This window comes from Sphaeramia orbicularis, chromosome 1 (assembly GCF_902148855.1).
Source record: "Sphaeramia orbicularis chromosome 1, fSphaOr1.1, whole genome shotgun sequence".
Taxonomy (NCBI): Eukaryota; Metazoa; Chordata; class Actinopteri; order Kurtiformes; family Apogonidae; genus Sphaeramia; species Sphaeramia orbicularis.
This window is the reverse complement of record NC_043957.1, coordinates 5,088,697-5,104,224: the sequence shown is the minus strand read 5'-3', so window position 1 is coordinate 5,104,224 and position 15,528 is coordinate 5,088,697. Positions and strand designations below refer to the sequence as shown.

The following is a 15,528-nucleotide window of genomic DNA, read 5'->3' as shown; positions in this document are numbered from 1 at the left end:
CGTAACATTCAGTGTTTTATTTGTTATTTGATAATGCCACTTCCTGCTCCCACAAAGAACTTTGACCTTTATCTTGTGTTTCAGGTGATGCTTACACCAAAGTAATTTATTAATTTATTAATAGGAATTTAAAACCTTTAAAACCATTTGTATCATATTTGCTACAGCAGGTTCTGAGACCTTTATCGAACCAACAAGTTCAAAACTTTCCTCAAAAACCTGCTGTGTATAACCCTATGTGTGTTTTCTGCCCTGTGGTGGATTATTATCCCACTGCAGCCAGTGGAAATACCCCCCACCCCCACCCCCCTTTTTAATTTGGCCACTATCATTAAATCATCCAACACACATTTTGTAGGAAAGTCTTCGGTAATTTTCAAAAAGTTATGTAAAGAAAAACATTTATATGGTTATTCGGCTGAAAATTGAAAAATCTTGCAATTACGTTGCCATTCAAGGGAAATAAAAAGGCTATAAAGCGTTTTATGCTAAAAAAAAATACCTGAAGTATTCTATAATTTAAAAATATTATGGGTAAAATTTATTTTTGTATTTTAAGTTAATGTTGTGAGAAAAACGTCGGCAAAACACCCAGTGTATCGAATATGATACAAAAAATATATCAGAAACCAAATCATATGGCAAGATTTTTGTTTGATTTGTGTTAAAATGACTAAAAAACAATAATGAATTTAATTTTGTGACTAGTTTTTAATGGGTCTAATCCAGGACCTGGATTAGAGAGAAAATACCTGATTTTCACTTAAGAATGCAAAATATTGAGCATAATACTAGAATAAATGGTGTTAAATTGCTTGAGAAAAGCTAAAAATACAGGAAAAAAAAGTCATTTTAGAGTGTCCTGGGGCTTTATGGGTTAACCGTATCATATTTACACACTTAAATAAAATACGAACCTTTCCCAGAATAAAACCCTGTTGTCTGCTTTCAGTCCAGTGTCATAGTTTCACTGACGGTCAAAGTGTTTCAGGGGACAGGTCCTTTTTTTTTTGGCCTTGTTTCCTGTTTCCTGCCCCCCCCCCAGCGTCACTCACTGGTTCATATATAAACCTGTCACCTTTGTGCAGTGCTTTGTCACTCGAGGCGGAACCCACTGCAGACAGCCAAGATGGTGAGTTCTTATCTTGTAGTTTTGGAATTACACAGAGTTTAGAATGTCAGTGATCACTGTCAGGCAAAAACCTCGTAACTCCATTTTTGTTTTTTTTTTTGTCATAAAACGATTCTGTTGGTCAGCCTTCATTGGTTTTACAAATATTTAACTGATGAAAAGTGTTGAAAACGGCTTGTGACTACACCTCTGAACTCCATTCATTTGTTTAGATACACATGGTTTTTCCAGTTTCTTATTTTTTTTTCTTATTTTTCTTTTTTGGAAGTAATTTCACAGGCAACATCATGACAGTGCACTGTGACAGAGAGGACTTCCATTCTGTCATTTTTTCTTTTTTTTCCCCTCCCACAATCCCACCCTAACCCGAAAGAAGACAATTCTTGATGTAAATCCAATATTGACACGTGAACAGGTTTTCCCAGTTTCTTGAAAAATAACCGTTTTGGACATAAGAGGTTTCCACCCAACAATATTTATGCAGTAGTCATGTCAATAAATATAAATGTGAAGATGCACACGTAAATATCTTCTGGTCAAATGTATTTATTTGATGTTAAAAATGCATTATAGTGTGTAAAATTTCTGCTTTATTCAATATTTCGAACCCTTTTTTGTAAATTAAAAATTGCATGAATTTTTTAATTACAAGGGGAGAGAAAAATTACATCTCAGTTCTGTGTATGTCTGGATTTCTGAGTTTTTCAACCTATTTCATTCATTCATGGGACAGAATCTGGTTTAATATTCCTCATCTTTAGTGTATCAACCATCAAACTGTACACTGTAAGAAAAAAATCTGTATATTTAGTCTGTGGTTACCAGAAATTTACTATAAAAAATTGTGATGACGATGCAGAGGACAGTACGGTATGCTGTTTTACAACCGTAAATTTTGCAGAACAGAACTGATATTTGTACAGAAGAGGATTAGGGCCACCGGAAAAAAAAAATGAAGGTCCAATATATATATTTTTATTGTCATTCTGAGAAAAAAGTCAGAATTCTGACTTTAATCTCACATTTCTGACTGTTTTAAATATTTTTTTTAATTATTGTTCTGAGATTAAAGTCAAAATTTTAAGAAAAAAAGTCTGAATTCTGACTTTTTTCTCAAAATTCTGACTGTTTTAATTTTTTTTTTATTATTGTTCTGAGATTTAAGTCAGAATTCTGAGACAAAAAAAAGGTCTGATTTCTAACTTTTTTTCTGAGGATTCTGACTTTTTTCTCAGAATACTAATAACAAAAAATATATATAATGGACCTTAATTTTAGTATTTTTTTCCAGTGGCCCTATTCCTCTTCCGTATATTTCTTTAGGTTAGTTTGCTGTAAAAAAAAAAAAAAAAAAAACTGTTATACATCAACCTGTTTTAAAGCAATTTCCTATCAAAGTTATAGTCTCTCTCAGTCATAAACACGACAACTGTATAATATATTACAGTATTTTATTGTAGCTACACTGTAAAAAAAAAAGTCTATAAAAACTGTCAAATAGCAACAATGAAAGACAGTTAATTCCAAAATTGTATATCACAGTAGTAAATACACTGAATTTCCATAATCTGTTGTAATATGTTGTACTGTATTTTTTACAGTGAAATTCTGGCAACGACAGCTGCCGGTAATTTACAGTAAATCTGAACTAGCTCCAATAAAATACTGTAATATATCATACAGTTTGTGTCGTTTGTGTTCTGTTTCCTCATTCAGTTGTATTAAATCAAGAGGAAGCTGGCATAAATGACATGAGACTGGTTCATTTTTAACCCATAAAAAAACAAACATCCATCAGCGACTTCAACCATCTACTGATCTAAACTGTTTAGTACCTGTTGATCCATTAATCCAATTAATACATGTCAATAATTGGTGTAAAATACAGTTATTCATCTTTTCCTGGTCATCAGATATGACCCATTTGGACATAAAGGACATTTCTGGCCATATATCTAAGGCCAGAAACATCCTTTTACTCATTTACTATCCGTTATAAGACTGAAAAGTGTGTCTGTATTTAACTGAATCTCCAAATCCTGTGTTGAGAGTGCAGATATTCGTGTTTGGAAGGGCTTTGTCTGATGTGTGCTGACTACATAAAGGATTACACCGGGCTGCGCTCCATAATATCACACACTTTGACCCGTGCAGTCAATGATACACCAGTGTGGATCCGAGATAGGAGGAAAAATATGTGCTTTCAAAGTAGACATAGCAGGTGGTAGACGGAGATATCTACAGGTGTGGCACCGAATGGAGGGGGTCATGTGGAAGTTCATGAGTCACCCAGGTGATACCTCACACAGAAAAGACAATAGTGACTGCAGTTTATTGGTTTATTGATCAGCTAAAGGGCCCATTCATTTAAGGATTTTGTTACATCAGGGGTGTCAAAGTCATTTTGGTTCAGGGGCTATATTTAGCCCAATTTGATCTCAAGTGGGCCAGACCAGCAAAATAATGGCTTAATAACCTACAAATAATGACAAATCCAAGTTTTTCTTTTTGTTTTAGTACAAAAACCCCCCAATGAAATTATGAAAATATTTACATTTTACAAAAAAGATGTGAATACCAGAAAAAAACAGAAATTTCATATGAAAAATTAATGCAATTTTAACAATATTATGCCTCGACCAGAGGTGTTTTCTGTCAGACTGCAGTGGAAGCTCAGCTTCCCCTAAAATGACTCAAATTAAATGTTCAAATCTGTTCGGTTGTGTTGACATTTCATTGACTCCAAATGTGTTGGAACACGTTCATCTCACAGACGAGTTTGTTCAGAATCAGTTTGATCCCAGATCAGTGGACTGGATGTTGTTCACTTCTCCTCCATTCCCGTGTCTGTGTTTGTTCTTTCCATCTCTGCTCAGTGCATTTGTCCGTAGACGCTCAGCGTCCATGCACTTCAATGGGACTGAGTGGAACTGCTTTATTCATTGACTCTAAACTGGACAGTAATTGGATAAATGACACCATGTTGTCCCGCCCCCGGACGCTTGGCGTCTCTGGGGGTGAATGGAGCTGTGGGCGGAGCTCGGCCAGGCTAGACGTTGAGCTTCCACGTGCTGATTGGAGGATTGGTCGAAAGGCTGAATCCTGTTTGATTGACAGCTGTTTTCAGATCTGCTCCTTCACTGACACAGTTCAGTTTAATACCGTCACACATTCTGCTGTGAAATCACAGAAACCAAATGACTCGTTCATTTCTTGCACTGTAAATAAAACACACTCATTGTACTTCCTTGTTTCAATTTAACATAATTTCAGCGTTTTCTTGTTTACTTGGTACGATGAGGTCACTGAGCATTTTCTCAAAAAGGAACAGAGGACGAGTTTATGTTTAAATAACTTGACCATTTTTTTATGTAAGCCGACAATGAGTTTCCCCTGTCTGAAAGACGAGCAGCCGCCACTGGCCTCGACTTATTATTTATACATGTACATTTACACGCAATGTTCCATAAACATTTGGTAACAGGCAGAATATTGTTAAAATTTTGGAGTTTGGAACTAAAATTTGAACAATTTCTACAATATTATGTCTCTTATTATTAACAACTAGAGATCACAGTGGATCCATAAATGCACAAACATTTAGGAACAGGCAGAATATTGTTCAAATTGCACATTTCAGGTTGTTCATCTTTGTTTTTCTTACCTCTGCCAAGGAGGTTCTGTTTTTGCCAGCCTTGGTTTGTCTGTCTGTCTGTCCATGTGCAAGAAAACTCAATAAGTTATGGACGGATTTGGATGAAAATTTCAGGAAATGTTGATACTGGCACAAGGAACAAATGATTAAATTTTGGTGGTGATCGGGGGGGACTGATCTGCCTTGGCGGAGGCCTGCACTCTCTGAGTGCTTTTCTACTTATTTATGTATTTATTTGCATTTTATTGTGAAAGAATAGTTTTGTAAATGTAAATATTTTCACAGTGTAATGTTATTTTTTTCACTTAAATTTTTTCCACATAATTTTTCATAAAGAAAATTTGTAGTTGTCATTATTTATGGGTTACTGTGTTGTTATTTTTACTGGAGATCACATTGGTCTGTATGTGGAACCTGAACCAAAATGATGTGGACAACCTGGACTGTTCAGGTTCATTTTTACACTTTCATCCTGCGGGCAGGAGACATATTTAATGGCAGCTATAGTGTCTTCAGCATAAGGACCCTATGTGAGCGTCCCTTTATGGTTTTACAACCTTCATGTGATCACCATATATGCGCTCTCAAACGCAGCACCTTCCTGTTTCTACGCTTTTACAGCTCCGAGCACAGTTCCACCCTGGTTGATCATCAACAGCCGTGATAAGAACACAGATCAGATCAGTTTTATGGGACAGTACGAGTTAATCATGACACTCCCAAGCACTTCCTTATGCCTTCGATATATGTTGCAAGATGTAAAATTAGTCAAAAATAACACATATGTAGAAGAATGTGGTTGAATCAATTGGAAATTGGATCAACAGATATTAAACAGTTTAGATCAGTAAATGGTTTTGGTCACAGGTGGATGTTTGGATTTTTATGGGTCAATATTATTTATTTTATATTGTTTGTTTTTGCACTATCTTTATGCATTTCTCACACTTTATTCTGTTTCTGCCTTGTCTTAATCTAATCTAAGACATCTTTCCAGTTCTATACAGTTTGGTAAAAAGTTAAAAAAATCAGTTTGAAAACATTTGTCGCTACAAATTCTGTTAAATCATTTTAAATCTGGGAGATGACATCATTAAAGTGTTTTTAGAGGATGTTTTGGCTTTTATCTACAAACATATGTGTTCAAACGACTTATTCTAATTGCACTTCCCTTCGCAGAAAATCAAGGATATGTCATTCAAGGAGGGGCATGAGCTGAAGATCAGAGTCAAGCCCAAGGACGACTGTTCCACGTGAGTAGGAACAAAACTATGAAGAACAGACAAATGTCCACAGACTCTTCTCATTTTCTGATTCTAAATGTCTAAATGCACAAAGACCCAGGTCTACTTTTGTGTCAGTTCCCAAATGATTTTTTCTCTCTATTAAACCTTTAAGTTATTCATCACCATTTATTGTAATATAATCCTCTGTACTTTGTATTTTTTCAATGAAAATCAAGCATTTCCCATATTTAATTCACTGATTATGGAGATGTTTATAAAAGCTCAGATTAACGTTCACTAGCATAACATGAGAAACAGAGAAAAAGGAAGAAAAATAGAGTTTTTCAGCAAAATCTCTCATTAACTGAACATAAACCCAGTGTGTCCATCCGCTGTCATTGATCCAACTCCATGAGTTTAACTGGTGAATAAATGTTGTAGAATTTGCCTATTCTATTATTTTTTCTTCAGTTTTGTTCAGTCTGTGGCTTAATTTGTTTATGTTTACAACTTTCTTAATTAATTATTATATATTTTGATAATTGTATTCATCATTTTGGCTGGTTTTCCTAATTTTGTTGCTTATCTTATTCTTTTTTTTTATTAATTTTAAAAATTCAAAAATTTCAAAATTAACATGTTTTATTATTTTTTTGTTCATTTTATTTGTTATTTAATCTATATAGACCCAGTGTGTCCATCCACTGTCATTGATCCAACTCCATGGGTTTTACAACCTTAGTTTGTACATTTTTTAAATTCATTTTACTCGGTATTTTATTTGTTTTGGTTCATTTTGTTACTTATTTTGTTTATTTTTCTACATTTTGTTGCCTGTTTTTCTCATTTTTCTTCAATTTTGTTCAGTTTGTACCTTATTTTTTCATGTTACTTATTATTTTGTTGGTTTATTATTCATTTTTGTTCATTTTATTGATCATGTTGGCTGCTTTTGTTCATTTTGTTTTGTTTGTTACTGGTGAATCAATGTTGTAGAAGATGACGGTGTTTCCACGGTAGCTACGGAGCCTCTGAACATCCAAATGGGTCATATCTGATGACCATGAAAAGATGACAAACTGTATTTTACACCAATTATTTCCATGTATTGATAGGATTAGTGGATCAACAGGTATTAAACAGTTTAGATCAGTAGATGCTTTTGGTCGGTGGTGACTGTTAAAGGTCTTTGAGGGTTAAAAATTAACCAGTTTCATGTCATTTATGCCAACTTCCTCTTGATTAAATATGAAATTGAATCAGTTAACTCACAAAGACCCAAACAGCCACTGGAAACTAAAACAATCTACAGATATAAGCAGTAAAAAAAAAAAAAAAAACAGTAATTCTTTGTTATTATTTAACCCATAAACAAACAAATATCCATCACTGATCAAAAGTATGTACTGATCTAAACTGTTTAATACCTGTTGATCCACTAATCCTGTCAATACATGTCAATAATTGGTGCAAAATACAGTTCTTCATCTTTTCATGGTCATCAGATATAACCCATTTGGACGTTCAGAGGCTCCGTAGTTACCATGGAAACACTGTCATCTTCTACAACATTGATTCACCAGTAAAACCCATGGAGTCGGATCAATAACAGTGGATGGACACACTGGGTTCATATATATTAAATCATAAATAAAATGAACAAAAGTGAATAAAAAAATGTACAAAATAATAAATAATGTAAAATATATATATATATATATATATAAACAAAAATTTACTAAAATTAAAAATGAATAAAATGAGCAACAAAATGATCCAAAAACAGCCAATGATCAATAACATGAGCAAAAATGAACAAAGAATCAACAAAATAATAAGTAACATGAACAAAATAAGCCAAAAACTGAACAAAATTGAAGAAAAAATAATAAAATAGGGCAACAAAATGTATAAAAATGAACATTAGTAAAACCCATGGAGTTGGATCAGTGACAGTGGATGGAGATATTGAGTTTAAAAGGGTTAAATCATAAATGAAATGAACAAAAATGAATAAAAAATGTACAAAATAATAAATAATGTAAAAAAAAAAAAATATGTAAACAAAAATTTACTGAAATTAAAAATGAATAAAATAAGCAATAAAATAATCCAAAAACAGCCAGTGATCAATAACATGAGCAAAAATGAACAAAGAATCAACAAAATAATGTGACATGAACAAAATAAGCCAAAAACTGAACAAAATTGAAGAAAAAATAATAAAATAGGGCAACAAAATGTATAAAAATGAACATCAGTAAAACCCATGGAGTTGGATCAGTGACAGTGGATAGACACACTGGGTTTAGGTTCGATAAGAAAGAAAATGAACAAAAATTATGAAAAAAATTTTGAAAATCCTAAATGACATGGAAAAATAAGCAAAAACTTAACCAAAATGAAGTTAAAAAAAAGAATAGAATAAGCAATAAAATGAACAAAAATAGCCAAAGTGATCAATAAAATGGACAAAAATGAAAAATAAGACAAGTAAATATTCAGTAACATGAACAAAATGAGCCACAAATTGAACAAAATTGAAGAAAAAAAATAATAAACCCATGGAGTTTGATCAAGGACAGTGGATAGACACACTGGGTTTATGTTCGATAAGAAATCAAATGAACAAAAATTATGAAAAATTTTTTGAAAATCCTAAATAACATGGAAAAATAGGCCAAAACTTTTCCAAAATGAAGTTAAAAAAGAATAGAATAAGCAATAAAATAAACAAAAACAGCCAAAGTGATCAATAAAATGGACAAAAATGAAAAATAAAACAAGTAAATATGAAGTAACATGAACAAAATGAACCACAAATTGAACAAAATTGAAGAAAAAATAATAAACCCATGGAGTTGGATCAATGACAGTGGATGGACACACTGGGTTTATGTTCAATTAATGAGAGATTTTACTGAAAAAGCCAAGTTTTCTCTGTTTCTCATATAATAACCTTCAACTTCAATCTGAGCTTTAATGAACATCTACATGATCAGTGAATTAAATATAGGAAAATACAAATGATCATATTACAATAAATGGGAATAAATCACTTAACCCATAAAGACCCAGTGCTACTTTTGTGGCAGTCCCCAGATTGATTTTTCTCTCTATTTTAACCTTTATTAAGTCATTTATCACCATCTATCACAATAATATCTCCTGTATTTTGTGTTTTTTCAGTGAAAATCAGGTATTTTCCAATGTTTAATTATTGATCATGTGGTTTAATTACCATGCTACTTGATTTTTACTGATAAAATACAAAATACAGAGGATAATATTACAAATAAATAGCAATAAATTACATGAGAAAGGTTCAAAATAGAGAAAATGTAATTTGGGAACTAACATAAAGTACCATTACCCCCCACGTCTCTTTTAACTTCTCCATTCCCTCCCCCACCACAGATTCGCCATCAACATTGGTCATGACTCGGACAACATCGCCATGCACTTCAACCCCCGCTTTGAGCACGAGGGTGACTACAACACCATCGTCTGCAACTCTGCGTCTGGGGGATGCTGGGGTGACGAACACCGGGAGATGAAGTTCCCCTTTGTGCGTGGAGAGGAATGCAAGGTGTGTTTGTAAAGTTAGAACATACGAAGGAATGTGTCAAGTGTGTGAAATTTATCACACGCCTCTGTTCAAGGTCAGCGTCAAGGATGGAGAGTCAAAAATGTATAGATACAATAATGACGATTTTACCTAAGGAGGATAATAAACGGTAGAATTCAAAATAATAAGAATAAAAAATAAAGCATACCAGGAGCACAAGAAGTGAGAGAGTTGTCGATTAAACGTGTTCCCTAAATGCATCACCAACAGAAGTAAATAAAAAGAATACAAGGTTTGTTTTATTGATTATTATTTCAAATGTTCGTGTGTATTAATGCACTGTGTTCAAACTTATTTTACTAATTGGCTCAATTTAGTCGAAATGCAGGATTTGTATTATGTGTTTATATAAATTAGGTTTAGGTTCGTTTATTTCAGACAGACATGATACAAAACATATGAAACAAAAATTAAAAAAAATAATAATAAACAATACACAAATAAAAAAATCAAACAAAACAAAAAATAAAAAAAATAATATTAATAATAAACAATACACAAATAAAAAATCAAACAAAAGAAAAATAATAATAATAACGATAAACAATACACAAAAAAATCATAAAATTATATTTATATTTCTTCTTAACCCATAAAGACCCAAACATCCAGGATCGAACAAAACTATATCTACTAATGTAAAATGTTTAATAACTTGTGAAACACTAAGCCTATTAATAAGTATAAAGAATTGGTGTAAAACACAGTTCTTCATCTTTAGTCTCTCATAATTTTCAAAAAGTTATGTAAAGAAAAACATGTATATTGGTATTTGGTTGAAAATTGAAAAAGCTTGAAAAATCTTGAAATTACATTGCAATTCAAAGGAAATAAAAAGGCTATAAATAGTTTTATGATAAAAAAAAATACCTGAAGTATTCTGTACTTTTAAAAAATAATAGGTGAAATTTATTTTTGTATCTAAAGTTAATGTTGTTGTGAGCAAAAAGTTGCCTAAAACACCCAGTGTATCAAATATGATACAAAAAATATATCAGAAACAAAATCATATAGCAAAATTTCTGTTTGGATTATGTTAAAATAACTAATAAATAATAACCAATTCCAAAATATTTAAATTTTGTGGCTAGTTTTTAATGGGTCAGGTTTTATACGGTTTAATACCTGTTGATCCATTAATCCTATCAATACATGTCAATAATTGGTGTAAAATACAGTTCTTCATTCTTCCTTTAATTTTTGAAACAAAGCAACGTGTATTTACTGATACACTATGTGAAAACTATGAAATAAAAACATTTTTTTAACATATTCATATATTTGAACATACTCTGAAAACTTGTTACGCTGTATGTAAAGTGTCTTTGAGTACCATGAAAAGCACCATACAAATACAATATGTAATTATTATTATTATTATTATTATTATTATTATTATTGTTATTATTGTTATTATTATTATTATTAGTAGTAGTAGTAGTAATTACTCACTTCATGGAGATAATGTGCAAAAACAAATTTGAAAAAAAATTGAAAAAAACAAAACAAAACTGTTAATTACAGTCTAATGACAATCAGCAATTGATTTCCGCTCAAACATGTCACTGCAGATCAGGTTTATCCAGAACAGCACAGTTACAGTAATGGTCTGCATGTCAGTGTATTATTATGGGATGGTGCATGACTGTCCACTGTGTTGGCTGATATGGAACTAAAACAACAAAACCCATGAATATACAAGAGAACAGCTGGAGAAGAACTGTCCACTGGAGTGACCACTGTGCATGAAAGGGTTAAATCTGTTCCTCAGTCTCACCCCGCTGACAGAAACACAAAAACCCTCCCTAGTCGTGCGCACTAAGGGAATTTTAAAGTGAATTTTCCCCCTTAAATCATAACCCCCCTTATGAATACTGAATAGTTTCTGTATACAGGGTGGGGAAGCAAAATGTACAATATTTTGAGGCAGGGATTGAAAGACAGTGTATGACCAATTAGTTTATTGAAAGTCATGAGAATTTATTTGCCACAAGAAAATGTCCATAATAGAAAATGTTTTTATTCTATGTGTCCTCCTTCTTTCTCAATAACTGCCTTCACACGCTTCCTGAAACTTGCGCAAGTGTTCCTCAAATATTGGGGTGACAACTTCTCCCATTCTTCTTTAATAGTATCTTCCAGACTTTCTGGTAATAGTTTTGCTCATAGTCATTCTCTTCTTTCCATTATAAACAGTCTTTATGGACACTCCAACTATTTTTGAAATCTCCTTTGGTGTGACGAGTGCATTCAGCAAATCACACACTCTTTGACGTTTGCTTTCCTGATTACTCATATGGGCAAAAGTTTGTGAAAAGGTATGGATAATAGTGTTAGGTATGATTATGACATCAGTATATGTTTGGTTTCAAAACAATTGACGAAGTGCCTGCTGAGAAAAAACAACTAAATGTTCATTGTAAATTTTGTTTCCCCATCCTGTATTTGTTGGTAAAAGATTATTTTTTAGCTTAGCACATTATGTGAGCTTTTTGATAGAAAATTTAGTCTCAGTATTTTTAAAGAAAAGCCTCTTGCAGGACTCTAGTAACGACATTTTCTAGTATTTATGACCATCGTTTGGCCCAGCCTCGATCTGATAATCACCATAAGGGATTTATGAGTGGGCTTGGTAAAAGCAGAACCACTGAAAGGTCAACACACGGAGAGTCATGTGATCATAAAGAGAAGTTTATTGGCTCATAAACTACAACAGTTGCTGAGACACACAGTCTCTCACTTATCTCTACAGAACTCAGTTAATAAATACTGTCCTTTCATTTACAGCAGGGGTGTCAAACATGTGGCCCGGGGGCCAAATGTGGCCCACCAAAGGTTCCAATCCAGCCCCTGGGATGAATTTACAAAGTGTACAAATTCCACAGTCCAGGCTGTGGAACTCACTTTAGTTCAGGTTCCACATCCAGACCAATCTGATCTACAGTCAAATAATAACAGCAGAAGAACCCACAAAAAAGAAGGACTGCAGATTTTCTACTGGTTTTGATGTGAAAAAAAAAAAAAAAAAATTACATTATGTCGATAAATAATGGCAACTTCAAATTTTTGTCTTTGTTTTAGTGGAAAAAATAACATTAAATTAAGAAAATATTTACATTCACAAACTATCCTGTAACAATCAAATGTGAATAACCTGAAAAAAATTATATTTATTAAGAAAAATCAGTGCGATTTTAGCAATATTGTGCCTCAACTAATCCTTCTCCATGTGCATTATGGATCAGATCTACACAGACACTAAACACTTCATAAAAGGCAGAAAACTGTAAAAAAAAAAAAAAATTGTGCTGAATTTTCTGTAGACATTTCAGGTTGTTCATATTTGTTCAGGTTATTCACATTTTATTGTTACAGGATAGTTTGTAAATGTAAATATTTTCATAATTTAATGTTATTTTTTCCACTAAAACAAAGAGAAAATGTGAAGTTGTCATTATTTATAGACATAGTGTAATATTATTTTTTTCTCATCAAACCGAGAAGAGAACATGGAGTCATTATTTTTTGTAGGTTATTATATAATTATTTTACTGTAGATCAGGGCTCTCAAACTCATTTTCTTTCAGGTTACACATTCAGCACAATTTGATCTGCAGTGGGCCGAACCAGTCAAATAACAGAATAACCGATAAATAATGACAACTGCAGTTTTTTCTTTGTTTTAGTGCAAAAAGCCCCAATACATTATGAAAATACTCACTTTTATAAACTATCCAAAAAAAAAAAAAGATGTGAATAACCTGAAAAAAATTAAATTTACTAAGAAAAATCAGTGCAATTTTAACAATATTCTGCCTCAACTTATCACTTCTCCATGTACATTATGGATCAGATCTACAAAGACACTAAACACTTCATAAAAGGCAGAAAACTGTAAAAATTGTGCTGAATTTTCTTTAGACATTTCAGGTTGTTCATATTTGTTCAGGTTATTCACATTTTATTGTTACAGGATAGTTTGTAAATGTAAATATTTTCATTATTTAATGTTATTTTCTGCACTAAAAAAGACAAAAATTTGCAGTTGTCATTATTTATCGGTTATTCTGTTGTTTGACTGGTCCGGCCCACTGCAGATCAAATTGTGCTGAATGTGGAACCCGAAAGAAAATAAGTTTGAGAGTCCTGATCTACAGTAAAATAATAAATAATAATGTAATAACCTACAAAAAATAATGACTCCATGTTTTCTTCTCGATTTGATGAGAAAAAAAAAATAAAATTACACTGTGCCAAAAAATAATGACAACTTCACATTTTTGACTTTGTTTTACTGCAAAAAATAACATCAAATTAAGAAAATATTTACATTTACAAACTATCCTGTAACAATAAAATGTGAATAACCTGAACAAATATGAACAACCTGAAATGTCTAAAGAAAATTCAGCACAATTTTTCAATTTTCTGCCTTTTCCTCAGTGTTTAGTGTCTGTGTAGATCTGATCCATAGTGCACATGGACAAATAATAAGTTGATGCAGAATATTGCTAAAATTGCACTGATTTTTCTTAAGAAATTTCATTTTTTTCAGGTTATTCACATCTTTTTGTTTTGATAGTTTAGAAAAGTAAGTATTTTCATAATTTAATGTTTTTTGTTGCACTAAAAAAGACAAAAATTTGCAGTTGTCATTATTTATCGGTTATTCTGTTGTTTGACTGGTCCGGCCCACTGCAGATCAAATTGTGCTGAATGTGGAACCCGAAAGAAAATAAGTTTGAGAGTCCTGATCTACAGTAAAATAATAAATAATAATGTAATAACCTACAAAAAATAATGACTCCATGTTTTCTTCTCGATTTGATGAGAAAAAAAAAAAAAATTACACTGTGCCAAAAAATAATGACAACTTCACATTTTTGACTTTGTTTTACTGCAAAAAATAACATCAAATTAAGAAAATATTTACATTTACAAACTATCCTGTAACAATAAAATGTGAATAACCTGAACAAATATGAACAACCTGAAATGTCTAAAGAAAATTCAGCACAATTTTTCAATTTTCTGCCTTTTCCTCAGTGTTTAGTGTCTGTGTAGATCTGATCCATAGTGCACATGGACAAATAATAAGTTGATGCAGAATATTGCTAAAATTGCACTGATTTTTCTTAAGAAATTTCATTTTTTTCAGGTTATTCACATCTTTTTGTTTTGATAGTTTAGAAAAGTAAGTATTTTCATAATTTAATGTTTTTTGTTGCACTAAAAGAAAGACAGAAATTTGCAGTTGTCATTATTTATCGGCTATTCTGTTATTATTTTATTGGTCCGGTCCACTGGAGATCAAATTGTGCTGAATGTGGAACCTGAAAGAACATGAGTTTGACGCCCCTGATTTAAACACTGTTTATATTTTAACGGTGCAACAGAACCGCACTACCATATGAAATCCACTCCAAGCTTGAAATAACACTTATAATTTCTTTTCTTTTATCTCCGATCTCCATCCTGCAGTTCTACATCAACTACAACAACGAGCAGTTTTACATCAAGCTTCCCGACGGCAGCATGATGAACTTCCCCAACCGACTGGGAGACGTCAAATACAAGTACTTTGACGTCACCGGTGACGCCAGGATCATCGGACTCAAGCTCAAGTAGAGGCCGTCCTCTTCACGTGCTTTTGTTTTCGCTACATTAGTCTGTTAAACAATAGTGAGCCCAGGTCTGAGTGTTCCTGTGGGTTCTTCTGAGGCTTGTGAAGGTGAACATCTGAGACTTTTACCAACTGTGTTCTGTGGTGTAATGACAGGATATGGCCTACAGAGGGAGCCACAGTACATGTTAAATCACTGTGCGTGCTCAGTTATGCATCCAATGAACCACTGGGTTTATTAATAAATGCTGTAAAAAAAAAAAA

The 15,528-nt window shown here is 32.5% G+C and overlaps 1 protein-coding gene across 1 annotated transcript; it reads left to right on the top strand.

The window, feature by feature from the left end:
• The first annotated feature begins 1,110 nt into the window (after window positions 1-1,110).
• On the top strand, window positions 1,111-15,463 carry lgals2b (lectin, galactoside-binding, soluble, 2b). The gene is made up of 4 exons (XM_030144676.1): window positions 1,111-1,132; window positions 5,967-6,040; window positions 9,431-9,602; window positions 15,123-15,463. Exons 1-4 carry the CDS (start codon window positions 1,130-1,132, stop codon window positions 15,267-15,269), a joined length of 396 nt encoding a protein of 131 aa, XP_030000536.1. The 5' UTR covers window positions 1,111-1,129; the 3' UTR covers window positions 15,270-15,463.
• Window positions 15,464-15,528: the final 65 nt, after the last annotated feature.

Excerpts from the sequence above, each read along its gene's own strand:
- lgals2b (XM_030144676.1), top strand. Across the intron at positions 6,041-9,430 it reads CCCAAGGACGACTGTTCCAC|ATTCGCCATCAACATTGGTC; the intron begins GTGAGTAGGAAC and ends CCCCCACCACAG. Across the intron at positions 9,603-15,122 it reads TGCGTGGAGAGGAATGCAAG|TTCTACATCAACTACAACAA; the intron begins GTGTGTTTGTAA and ends TCCATCCTGCAG.